This window comes from Ambystoma mexicanum, chromosome 4p, assembly GCF_040938575.1.
Source record: "Ambystoma mexicanum isolate Mex_15411 chromosome 4p, UKY_AmexF1_1, whole genome shotgun sequence".
Lineage (NCBI taxonomy): Eukaryota > Metazoa > Chordata > Amphibia > Caudata > Ambystomatidae > Ambystoma > Ambystoma mexicanum.
In genome coordinates this window covers 774,422,790-774,436,021 of record NC_090927.1, presented here as the reverse complement: position 1 = coordinate 774,436,021, position 13,232 = coordinate 774,422,790, and the positions used below count along the sequence as shown (strand labels likewise).

The 13,232-nt window shown below is 45.7% G+C and overlaps 1 protein-coding gene across 1 annotated transcript in view; it reads left to right on the top strand.

The window, feature by feature from the left end:
- The window catches only part of ME1 (malic enzyme 1), a 1,722,623-nt gene that overhangs the window by 1,387,098 nt on the left and 322,293 nt on the right, over positions 1 to 13,232 (top strand). Inside the window, exon 9 of the mRNA XM_069606328.1 lies at positions 2,721 to 2,834. Coding sequence (XP_069462429.1) covers positions 2,721 to 2,834 — 114 coding nt within the window. The remainder of the gene's footprint in view (positions 1 to 2,720; positions 2,835 to 13,232) is intronic.

The window sequence follows — 13,232 nt, the reverse complement described above, 5'->3', positions numbered from 1 at the left end:
GAGCAGGGGTACTTGTATACACATGATATCGGCCTAGACTAACCCCTCCTACTGCTCTCAATAGAAAGAGAGGACAGATCGCACAATGTGTCTCGTCCAAGGGGCAGGCAGAGCCAGCCACCTAATGGAAGCCAGGCACCTTCCTAACCGCATATAGCGGTATACAAGGAACGAAGATGTGTGAATAAGCAAAAAACAAATAAACACATAAAAATACTAAAATTAAATGAATGCAACCGTGTCTTGGAAGCATAGTTTCTTAGTCAGCCTCCAATCTCATTTGAAATATGGGGTTCTTTTTCTTTACTTTGTCAAACCCAAAGACCACTCCTAAATTTCTGAAGATGTCCAATTGAAAGGAAATTGTAAGGACGCTTTGCTTTTTGCTGCAATTGTCCATACATTTTGAAACTATTGAAGCTGTGTCAGTGTGTGTGAATACCAGATTTCTATTAACTAGAGAAACCAAGACATGCTGCTCCCTTCCCTTCACCCACTGGAACCGACTAGAACCAAAGCTCTAAATGATCTTGTGCTCCCAGGAAAGCTTTGCTCCCCAGTACCTGCATGGACCGAATATGAAGAGGCTGAATCTTCGAACACTGAGAGCACTGGCAACCAATGAGCCCGCTTTTGATGCCCAGGAAAGATAATTATGCTAGCGTCAATTTGTATGCCTCAAACATATGCCCTCTGGAAGCTTTACTGCCTGGGTCACTGCAGTGACTGGGACGGTGAAGAGAAAAGAGCACTTGCACTGAAACAACCAGCTCCTGACAGAGTCTACAACCTGAAAATCATCCTGAAACCCATTAAGGTGGACTTTGGGTCTACAGAAAGCAACATATGGAGTATTAAATGCTCCTGAAGACCTTCTGAACATTCAAACTACTCTTGTAGCCTGCACCAACGTCTTTACTTACCTTAAGGAGCAGTAACATATACTGTCATAATACCTCTGTGTGTACATTCCTCTATTTGAAGTCAGAACATATTATCCTGTATTCATGCCCACCCCACTACCTTATTGAGAGCTTACCTTGACTGCTCAGCCATTGCTACCCCCAGGTGAGCCAAGGAAAGCTTAATGGGCCCACTCATCTTGGCATATGAAAGAGCATCCACACACATATCACGATGTGGGATAAGTGCTAGCCTTAGTGTACTTGCTGGAAACTAGCCTCTTTCGCACGGACACAGAGGATCCTCATTTGCACGGTAGGAGGGTGCACTGTTGATCTATTTGGAACACTAACTGCTTAAATAGCAGATGCACCAGAGACGTTCACCATCTCCTTAGCTTCATAGTTAATCACGATCAAAGGTACATGGACATCAGACAGGCAGTGCCCACCTCTTTCTCCTGCATCTGACTGGGGCTGAAGGAACACTGCTGTTGCATGCCCTCACCAGGCTCAGGAAACGCAAATTAGATGCGTTGCTCGTTTGGAATACCTTTGGGAAAGAGACTGGCCACATCTGAGCAAGCATTCTCCTGTACCCGTTCTTGAAATTGGAGCTCGCTCCCAGTACACTTGTGTTTAGCACACAATCTCCTTGGTTTTCACAGGCAGTTGAAAACTTTCCTTTTTTCAAACCTTTAATTTTTCAGCCTTCTTTTCTTTCAGATTGATGAAACTATTTTTCTTTTTCAGCTTTTAGGCCTTAAATTGCATTGTGTATTACATGTGAATAGTTTTTATTGCATTGTATCTTTTTGTGTTGTTGTTGAGCGCGCCATATGTCTTCTGGATAGGTTCACTTTATATGAAAAGCTTTACATAAAACAAAATAAAATAAATAAAACAGCTACACTATCAATTCGTAGCACACAATGCACAAACTAGCTGCAGCATTAGAGAGGGACCGCCTTGGCAATAGGTCTACATGGTTACCATGCATACATTTACATGTTTTACTAGGATCGAATCATTCAGCTGTAATATGTAGATTGTGTTCCCTGTTGTGCACTGGCTTTCATATATGGATGGCTGTGTCAGGGGCTTCGGCAGTCTGAGGTTGCATTAGGATTTAACCACAGGTGAGGTGGCACATGCTCACTCCACTGTACTCACTTTTGGTTGCATTTGGAAGGCCTGAATTCTGTTGGGTGCGTTGATTTGCCATGTTGTTTTCCTTCTTATTCAGTGTTCTTTCATTGCATCCAACCCTGAATCCACAATAAAAATATGATATCGAAAAAAGTATTGTTTCCGCATATGCTTCTTCTCATCTGCTGAGTTCATCAGTGCACATTAACCATTGCCCTTTGCAGCCCAAGACATTGCATTACCAGCTGACTATGTGTATTAGTAGGATCATGTGAAGGTTATAGGGTCTACCTGGTATGTCCAAAGTGACCTTTGCTTGTGCCTAAGTCAATTAATATTTCTTGAAGTTCAAGAATAAATCTCCCTCTCAAAAAGCGTGTGGTCGGTGGGTCCGGAAACATTGTCCAGATGCCAATCCAGCCAAAGGTGCCTTCAGTTGTGTACACGGCAGCCATATTGAAACACAAGAGCTATAACAATGAATCTTCATAATGGTATTTCCTTGTTCCAAAAACTCAAAACATTAACTTGTCTCTAAAGCGTGTGCAAGAGTGACATTGAAATAACTCAGGCACTGTGTGAAGGTTTCCTGTTTGAGATGTCATGAAGCGCTCCAACTGTCGTTCCTTGCCATTGAGTCCGCTCACATCAATGCTGCTTCCTTTGTAGGCTGCCATGGGGATAGCTGGCCTGATTGTTATGGCCATGGAGAAAGAAGGCACCCCGACAGAAGAGGCTGTCAAGAAGATATGGATGGTGGATTCCAAGGGACTAATAGTTAAGGTAATGGAGCACTGGCATTATGAATGCCAATGTTCGTGTCTTCTAACGTCTTATTTAACTGGAGGGTTGTGATTAATAGAGAGTGAGACTTTGGTTCCCATTGCAGGCTTTGCCAAGCAAGTGAGTTAGCAGTGGTGGTTTTACAGTATATACAGTGTCATGCCACGAAGCAGATTCGGGGCCTGCAGATGCCTGATTGAAAGAAAGCTGTAGTCCCTCTGTTGCCCATTCGAATGTGTATATTATAATATGTTATGATATGTTCAATGGCGTTTGTATATTGCGTATTCGCTACTGCTGTGGTCGCCTTCTCAGAGGGATATTGCAGGCTGGGGCTATGATAGAGATCATCATGGGAGCTAGAGAGGTGCTATGGACCCGGTGCTGAACTCTTGTGTCTAATATGTGCCATTGTAGTGGCGAGAGGTAGCAGGTGTCTGGCATAAGCAAGCTGAGCCTATGCTGAAATGGAATCTCTTTTACTTCGTCTTGCCCATCAGCGCTCCGGATTCCGTCTTGGGCGCTGGTCTCTAGCGTCTCTGGGGATTGCTCAAAGCTTGCCTTCTACTGCACTTTCTCTAGAGTTCAGGATTGATCCCGCCTTAAATTCCTGGCCTCTCATTGCCAAGCTGTCTCAGTTTGGGATTACCAACTGGCACTTCAAAGAAGCGCTCAACACTTGCTGATTCAGAGCAATGATTCCGGCTTTGGTCCTTTCTCATGTGGATAGAGGCACTTGTAGTAATAGTTCACATGGTGTGGGTGCATCAGTCACGGTTCCATTCAAATGTGTATTCCATACTGCAGGCAATGCAGCTCGTGGAGGGGCAGTGCAGCTCGTCCATAAAGGGTGGCCTGCCGCCGACCTCCCACCCATTATGGAGGAGTGAACCGGGCAAAATAGCACGGTACGTGAAAAATGAGAGCTCCCCGTGAGCTGCAGTGAGTGGATAAGGGAGCGTTCTTGCGCGGACCTTCCTGTGCAAGAAATTATATTTCCCTGTGGTACACCGTGCCCATGCTACCAGTAGGCATATAAGGGCGGGAGGCTTTTGCTTAACCAGCCTTGCATGGCAAATTGAACATGCTGCATGTGGTACTTCCGGTCATTTGGGCATAGGGGCCGCTCCTGCACATCTGTGCCCTAAAAGTCTGCTAAAGGTGTTGGAAAAGTGGCACTCTCGGCCATGCTACAGGAACCAGGACTCAGGTAGAGGTGTGATTGAAACCTCAGCCTACCTGCTGACTCCTGCAAGCATAGCGTATGGGCGTGAGCTATATGGCAGGAAAAGATCAGTTGAAGAATGGCAGAGTCTGGAGCTGAGGCAGGAGACTGAGCGCAAGTAATTTATAAAAAGGTTTGTTTTATATGGACCAATTTTAGCTGCGGGTCCAGGGTGTAGTTTTATCTGGGATTACATCAGGACAGGCCAAGCAACCCCTTTTTACCCCTGATCTGGGTATCTGAGCCCCTCAGCAAGGCTCTTTGCCGCACACTCTGTAGCCCCTTCCATTCCCTCCCCTCTCAGGCCACCTCCCTCCCTCCCTCTGATTGGCCTTCAGTAATCAGGAAGTGCAATAGTTCATAGTCCCTGCACCTCGGCCCATTTTATCTGTGGGTCCAGTGTGCAGTTTCATCTGGGGATTACATCAGGACAGGCCCAGCAACCCCTTTTTACCCCTGATCTGGGTATCTAAACCCCTCTGCGAGGCTCTCTGCCGCACACTCTGTAGCCCCTTCCATTCCCACACCTCTTGGCCACCTCCCTCCCTCTGATTGGCCTCCTGTAATCAGGAAGCGCTGTATTACAGTGTGTGCTCCCTCCACCTAGAGCAATTTTAGCTGTGGGTCGAGTGTGCAGTTTCATCTGGGGGTTAAATCAGGTGAGGCCCAGCAACCCCTTTTTACCCCTGGTCTTGGTATCTGAGCCCCTCTCTGAGGCCCTTTGCAGCATGCTCTGTAGCCCCTTCCATTCCCTCCACTCTCCACTTACCTCACTCCCTCCCTGTAGTTGGTCTCCTGTAATCAGGAAGTGCTGTATTACAGTGCATGGTCCCTGCACCTTTACCATTTTTAGATGCAAGTCGAGTGTGTAGTTTCATCTGGGGGATTACATCAGGTAAATCCAAGCTACTGCTTTTTACCCCTGGTCCTGATATCTGAGCCCCTCTCCAAGGCCCTTTGCAGCATGCTCTGTAGCCCCTTTTATTCCATCCCCTCTCCGCCCACCTCCCTCCCTCGCTCCCTGTGATTGGCCTCCTGTAATCAGGGAGCGCTTCTTGACTGATAGAGATAGAGCACCCACTGGCTAAGGGCCACAAAGCAAAGGGCATCTCCTGAATGAGCAGCTCCACTCAGTGTTTACCTGGGAAACCTGTCGCAGTCAACCAGCAGCGACTGATAAAGTATGTGTGGTCTGGGCGGGGAGTACAGCCATTACTGTACTCCAGTAAAACCTCACCACTCATACTACCTAATGTTTTATATCTACATGTATCTAGTTTAAATTGTATATGGTAGCCATATCTTGCTTTCAGCCATTGCTTAGGGGGCCGTTGTTTGCGTCTAAACTGATTGTGTAAGTTAGCCATACCTTGCTTTTAGTCCAACTGTATTAGTCAGCCATATCTTGCATTCAGCCTATCCGTATAGAGTGGCTGTGCTCTGTGTTTAGCCTGATTGTGTGTGGTAGTCATATTTGGCATTTAGCCTAAACTGTACTAGGTAGCCATATTTTCACACTTAGCCTAAATTGTTTAAGGTAGCCATTTTCTGCATTTAGCGTCATTGCAGAAGGTAGCTATATTTTGCTTCTAGCCTAACTTGTATAAGGTAGCCACATGTTTGCACTTAGCCTAAATTGTGTAAGGTATACATTTCCTGCATTTAGCCTCACTATGCTAGGTAGCCATAGTTCACCTTTGGCCTGAACTATATATGGTAGACATATTTCGCATTTAGCCTGAATGGTATAAGGTAGCCATATCTATTACATCTAAGAGTTCCTACTACAGTGCCAACGTTAAAACTCACGGTGTCCATTGCTGTCTCAAAGTTTAATCTGAGTGTTTCCTTTGCTGTTGCCAAAGTTAGATCTAGGCAATTTCCCCCACTCTACCAAAGCTAAATATATGTAGGTGTTTCTATTGCAGTGCCAAAATAAATCTAGGTGTTTTCAACTGCTTCGACCTAGTTGAATCTGGGTGTCTTTGCATTACAGTACCAAATTTAAATTATTGCCTAGGTTGAATCTAAGTGCCTTCAAATTGCTCTACAATAAGTTGAATGTAGGTAGCATTCAACCTTTTTTCGACCTAGTTGAATCTGAGTTTTTCCCTCACTGTGCCAAAGTTAAATCTACCTGCATTTCATTACTGTGCCAAAGTTGAACCCTGTGTGTCTCTCCAGTGTAGTGCCAAAGTTGATTCTAGGTGACTCGAGCTTTGACTCTTCACCCTGCCATGCCGGCTCTGGATGTATCACACCCAGCCCCAATCCTCGCCCTTCCCCACCCCAAATGTCTCCTCTCTCAGCAGCCTCCCAAACCCCACGTACCCAACACTTCACCATTCAGAAGGCGACTCTGGCAGCCCACTGGCATACTCTCCAGAACCCCTTCAGTACTCACCAGCCCCCACAACTCACCCCACCTGTCCAACTCCATCCTCGGCTGAACCCGCCCACTTCCCTAACCCGCACAGAAATAAGGCAGCTTGGGCAGCTCACTGGCGTGCAACCCCCCAAAACCCCATCTTTACACCCCAGCGTGTATCTCGCACCATAAACCACCCACCCACGCTGAACCCACCCTCACGCCCACCCATGGCAATGTTGCACCGCCCCTTGGCTACCACCTCACTGCTCTCCACCCCACTCCTCCAGACACCTAAATCACACTACCCCTTCCTCAGTGCAGCACGAGCCACCCTGGCCCTCACAGCCCTGTCAGCAAACCCTCCTACCCTCTCTCACACTCCTATGCCCCTCAAACACCCCACAAGTCACTCAGACCGTACGCTTTGCAGACTGCCACCAACACTTTGCTCTCCTCTTCTCCTCCCTAGGGCACCATATGCTCCCCCCTATTCTCTGAAACCTTCATCGCCCACTTCCAACCCTGTCCTAGCCCTTTTCACCTCCCCTCCAAAACACCCTTCCTATATCAATATCCCTATAAACCACCCTCCCTCTGAACTTCTCACCTTGCTCTCAGACATCCCTGCTCCCTCCACCCCAAGCCTAACCTGCTACCACTCCTGATGCTGATATTACATCAGAATTCTCTTTCATTGTCCAAACTACTCATCAACTCCAGATCGGTCAACAAAAATAAACAAAGCATCTTCGACCTCATAGTCACTGACATCCCAGACTTCCTATTCATCACTGAAACCTGTTTCACTGATGACTTCTATTCAGGAGGAGAGGAATTCACTGAAGGGCCCATAGGTCAGCGCTCACCCACCAGAACTTGTAAGACAAGATAGCTGCACCATGTGAGGACAGGGGGTGCAGGATTCACTTACTCCAACACGACTCAATAATGAGCACTCAGTAAGTTGGCAAAGGGAAGTCCATTTAATGAAAATTACATCAAACAGAGAAACAAATGGAAATCAGCAGCATTGCGATCACCTATCTCGTTCCGACTTCCTCGAACTTCAGTTGAACAGCAGTTCTTATAGGCAAAATTCATCATCACTGACGTCGAATTTCTATAAAAGATCATCATGCAATATAATTGGTTAGGAAAGGTAACTTAAGTATAGGTGTTATATCTGTATATGCTAATAGGGCATGCAGATTGGATAACTCTTATCGGGTGGGGGTCTACGCCCATCCCTCTACATTACCTGTGAAAGAAGTCACTACAACTACAACGTCCTATTGGTTACAATATCTATAGGACTCCAGATAACTTGTCCCATTGTGATTGGGCAGGTTACACCCCTAGACATAAATGTCCACTTTTAATTAGCAGCATGCAGAATGGACACCACTGTGCCTGGTGTCCCAAGTTTCACCCTGCCTCCCTTCCATCAATCAGTGTTTTAGGGCGACGTGTCAATTAGTTGGCTAATGATGGCCTCGAAACTGTAGTCTCTTATCGGGAAAAGTGATGGCACCCTCGGGTCCTGGATGACATCAGGCGATGGTACTTCTTCGCGCCTGGCTGGTCACGTGTTAGTTCACCATGAATCTGCTTCAGTTAGTTTCCAGCTTTTAGTGAATTTAATTCTGTGTCAGCCTAGCCACCTGCATGGGCCCCCCTTATCTTGACAATCATGAGGCAGGCTGGTATGCTCTGAAGTTGGAGTCTTGTGAGCTGACGCTCTCCTTCCCTTCTCTGGTTGACCTCGATTTCCTAGGCATGAGCCGCTCTTTGTTGAGTTTCAATTCCGTTCCTTCTCTTGCCTTTGGCTGGGTTTTGAAATTTGGCCTGTCAGGCCTCTGGCCACCTGGGTACATTTCTGCCTTTACAAAATGGAGTCGCACTTGTATAATGTGCCTTATTGAGGTAGATATATGGTTGGCGCTTGCCGCTCTATCTTCTACTAAGCATTGCAAGCAGTATCGATTTCTTAGCATCTTGCGTTTCAAGCCTATTTACACACGTTTGTTTAACAGTACGTTTGCTTCCATCTTGTCTCGTAGCACTGTTTCCTCACGTTGTAACATTGTCTCCACTCTGTGTCTATTAAATTCATTTTCGTAGTTACTCACACTGGCGTGTTATCTTCGATAGCTGCTTTTATTCATTTAGGGGTCTGTTCAGGCCCTCGTGTCATTTCCACTGGCCTTCCATTAAGGCTTTTGGGGTCTCTTCGTGGACCGTGTGTAGGTACTCCTCATTTCGTATCAGCAGCTGGTATGGCTGTCTAATAGGGTACCGTGCTGCCCAGGGTTTTCTGGTTATGGGTGCTTCAACCGGTATGGATCTTCTGATGTATACTAGGCAGAGTCCCAGTGCAGCTCTTTGTAGGTTCATTTGCTCTTCATACGTCACATACCTTGGCGAGTACTCTCCTGGTACCGTGAAATAAGAGGAAGGGGTCCGGGCCATTGTTGGGACCTCCTCTACACTCCCCCCTCTGGTCGGTTCATCGACCACTTCAGCAACCTCCTTTGCATTCATTTCTTTTAATTCTTCAGTGTCATGCTCATCGTCCTCTGCATTGGTACACGATGGTGTGAATGTGTGAGCCTTTGGAGTCCATATTTTTATCACTCCCTTCAAACTCCCTGCTGTTTTCACATGATAGTCTTTGTTCAATGTTATTAGCTGACATTGTCCATTTGGGCTGCAGTAGATCCATTTTCCTTCATACCTTCTTCGTTTCTTAGGGTATGTGAACTTTGTTCCCTCTGGCGCAAATTTGCTGGCTTTCACAAAGTCTCTTATTTCTTCATCAGTCAGGTCTCTGGGCTTCCATCCTAGCTCGGCATCAACCATTATTTTCATCCCTATGGCTTTCTTCGCAGTTTTGTGGCACTGTGTAATGATTATCTTGATAACACAGAATCCTAGCAATACCATTGCTAGTAGAGCTCCCAGAAACTTGAATATATCTGCCATCCATTGTGGGACCCACGAGAATAGGTCTCCAAACCAGCTGTCATCGTCCACTTCAGAAACTTTCATCGGTCATCTGGTTTTTCAGGCTTTTCAACATGCTTATGGCCTCTGTTAGGGTTCCATTTCTTCATGGTACAAATGTGCAACATGATTCTACGATTTTTGCACAAACACCTCCATCCATTGCAGTGATCATGTCAAGCACATGTCTGTTTTGGAGGGTCATAAGTCTGATTGCTCTCAGCTCTTCTTTGATCGCGTTGAATATTTTTATAGTGGTATTGATGGTCTGCAATAACTCACATCTGGTTATCTGCAACCATTTAGTATACACTGCAACTTGGATGTGGGGCAGGAGTAGTGTTGTGAATACTGTTGAGGTTAGGCTGAACAGCCTGTGTTCGTACGTGACTTCATGGAATGCCTCTTCTGATTTGGGAGAAAAGTAGTTTTCCCTCTTCATCCTGGATACCAGTTCTACAGATCTCCTTCTTCTTAGATGAGCATCTGCTTTTGGGAAACTGTCCAACTTCAGGTCATTCTTAGGGATCACTAGTGCGGGAACGTGGACGTTCACTAGTGTGCATATACCTCTCCCCAGTTCTTCGGCAACCTTATGTATGCCTTGGATCCACACGCCCAGTAATGGTCCATAATAACTGCGGTTCCTTGTGTCATTCCTGGGGCTTCAAAGATTCTTCCGTAGTTTTGATTCTCTCCCATCTTCCTTGTGCCATTGTTTCTGAAGCATAGTTTGGGCTCTCCAGTGGCACTATCTGCAGGGGTCCCCCTCTATCTTTGACCCATGTTAGTAACTTTACTAGCTTTGGCCACAGAGGTTTGCATAACCTCTGCAAATTCTCCATTGCTTCCTTGCAGGCTCCAAGGACCATCCATGCTCGGCAGATTACTACTCCATCCTCCCATCCATCTGGGGAGACCACTGACCCCCAAATCTGCATTTGGCCTCTGTTCTTCCAGATTTGAGCCTCTTCTGCAGTCTTCCCTCGAACGTTCAGTCTCGGGTTAACTTCCCATCTTATCCCTGATCCTTTGATGCCAGGGTTCTCGTACCTGATCACATGATTTCTGGTGTGCGCTCGGTTTGTTGTTTTAATGTTCTGGACGTAGCCATCTTCATCCGGGTAATCCTTTTCGTTGGCCCATATCAACAAGGCGCCTCTTCCTATAAATTGTCCTCTGGTGTTGCACATTGCTACATGTGACATACAGTGTGCTGTAGGGACATCAATGTCTACAGCCACGAAGATCTTGGATTTTCCCATGCTGTATGGTAGGAGAGCACAGGCTGAGCATTCTCCTTCCGACTGTCTTCGTCCTACTTCCTTCATGTGCTGGTACCATATGTTGTTTCCAAGATGGGCTGTGCTGTCCAGGTAATCATTAAGTTCATTGTTATCTTCATGTGGGCTTCTCTTGATTCTCAGTGTTCTTCTGTAGTTTGCTATGACTATGTCTCTAAATGCGTCTGTGCTGCTTTTCCTCTCTGGGTGTCTTGGTGGAGCAGGCCGCCTCGCTATGGTAGGAGAAGGTTTTGTGTTTTTCCTCCTCTCCTCTTGTTAGTTTTCCTCGTGGTTCTCTGGCTGCCATTAGCTCACCATCTCCTCAGCGTGAGGCTGAGTTATAGATCTGGTGCTTGTTTGCAGTGCTCAAGCTGGCATGTTTGTCGTTCTAGTCTGTGCAGTTCTATGTTCCAGCTCCTTGTGCAGTTTCTTTGCTCTGACTATGAATGGGAACAAATAGTCTATCAGCATTTGTGTTTTGTCTGTGAATTCCTTTGTGGCTACTTCTGTTCTTTTGAAGGATTTTGCTATTCCCTCTCTCTCTAGTGGTTCACTTGTCTCCTCTTGCGTACTTCCAATGTCCTCAGGAACTGCTTGTTCGGCAGGCAGTCTCTCCTTCTCTGCTGCCTTCGTTGGAGGTCTTGTAGCCATTGACACTTGCCCTTGTCTGTGTGCATTCTGTGTGTGGGTGTGTGCCGTGGTCAATGCTACATTATTATTCGTTCCATGCTGACCCTGTCTCCAGCCTTTTTTCTCATTCATCACCTCATGTGTATACGTATCACTGCTAATTACATTCAATTTTAAATCATTTGCTTCATCATTAGCTTTTCTTGGAACTGGAATCACTATATAGGGTCTGGGTGCTTTCGTAGGCCCCAGATGTTCATTATCTGGTAGATGCACTGAGATTGGGGCACTTCGCGATCCAATAAAGAAAGCAGTTCTGATTGTTAATGACAGAAAAATAATAAAAATAACTATACATATACACACGATCGTTCGGAACAACAATTTGCAGCATTTTCTTCCAGGGAAGTGGGAGCGCCCTTCTATTGGGGGTAAAACCAAGTTACTGTTCTGGGCCCCCATTTCGAATGAGTTCATAGTCAATTATTTATTCCTTCTTTTGCTCTAGTCTCGTATTTCGAGAGTTTGTTACTATTAGAGGGGCGAGTGCTTCTCCAAATGTCCCCTCTCACGTGAGTGACGACGGTAGTCTCTGGGTACTTAGTACAGTTCCTGTGCTAGACTATAGAAAAGGGTTAGGCTAGCACCTTTGGTACATCACATTCATTATACATATCGATAATAGGTGAGGTTCCAATGCACGCCTCAAATTTGCTTTGGTCCTGAGGACATGCTGGGATTTGCTCAATGCGAAGGAAGGAGAAGATGGAACTTCTAAAAATCACACAAAACTAAAATGTTGTAAAGATAAAAACAAAAGTAAAAATACAAGTGAACAAATGAAAAAATAGGAAAAAATGAGAAAACTGCAGAAAAATGAAAATAAGATGGCAAAGTTCTTGTGTCCGCTCCTTTCACTCGGGCTCTCAGCGACAAGTTGAAGAACAGTGTCTCTCTCCTCGATCTGCTCCACGGCGGAAGGATGACGAAAAGTTTTATTGTGGATCTCCTCCTTCTAAGGCTCTCCTTAGCAGTGGATGTCCTTAATTGCTTCTCAGTTGCGTTATGATAGCTCTCAGGAGCTTGTTTAATTGTGCGTTCTTTACTGGGTCTCTGAGGAATGTGGGTACGTCAACATTGTTGGGTCTACCCACTAGTTTTGGAAAGTTCTCAATGAGGTGCAAGAAGACTTGGTATGCATATCTGCTGTCTTCTGGTGACAACAACATTCGCTCTGACTTTCTGGTCTCTAGATCACAGGCCTTTCTTGTGACATGAACAGTTTTTACACTTTCCTGCTGTGTGGATTGCGACCACGTAATTCAGTTTGTACCACACTTGGTTTAGGAATTCATTGTTTCTTGGATCTCTGATAAAGGTTAGGGTTTCTGTGGTTCTCCCGACAAGTCCTGGGCACTCCTCAATGATTCGGAAAAACAAGGTGTATGTCAGTTCATCAATGATCACTTGAGGTGGAAGCATTTGTGTCCTTATTCCCAGTACTCTGGCACTTCGGCAAAAACCTCCGCGAGGACCATCAATAGTTGCCGTACTATCTTCCTGTTAGCTGGATTTTGAATGAAATCTGGGATGCTGGTGTCTCTCCCTACAAGTGATAGATATGTCTCTAATACTAGCCGAAAACAGGAAAGCACATCCTTTGTAATATTTCTACTGGGGGATACCATAAGTTTTATGACAATGTCTTGGTACTGGTTGCTTCAGGATATCGTTTTTGGTTCTCAGAAATGTCTTATTTTCCGCTTATCAAAGTCTTAGGGCTTTTCCAATGCTTTGTGTGGCTTTAAGCGGTCATATGAGTAGCGTTACTGCAGCTTTGGATGTGCGATTCTCTTCTTTACCCTGCACCTTTGGCTGCACAGAGT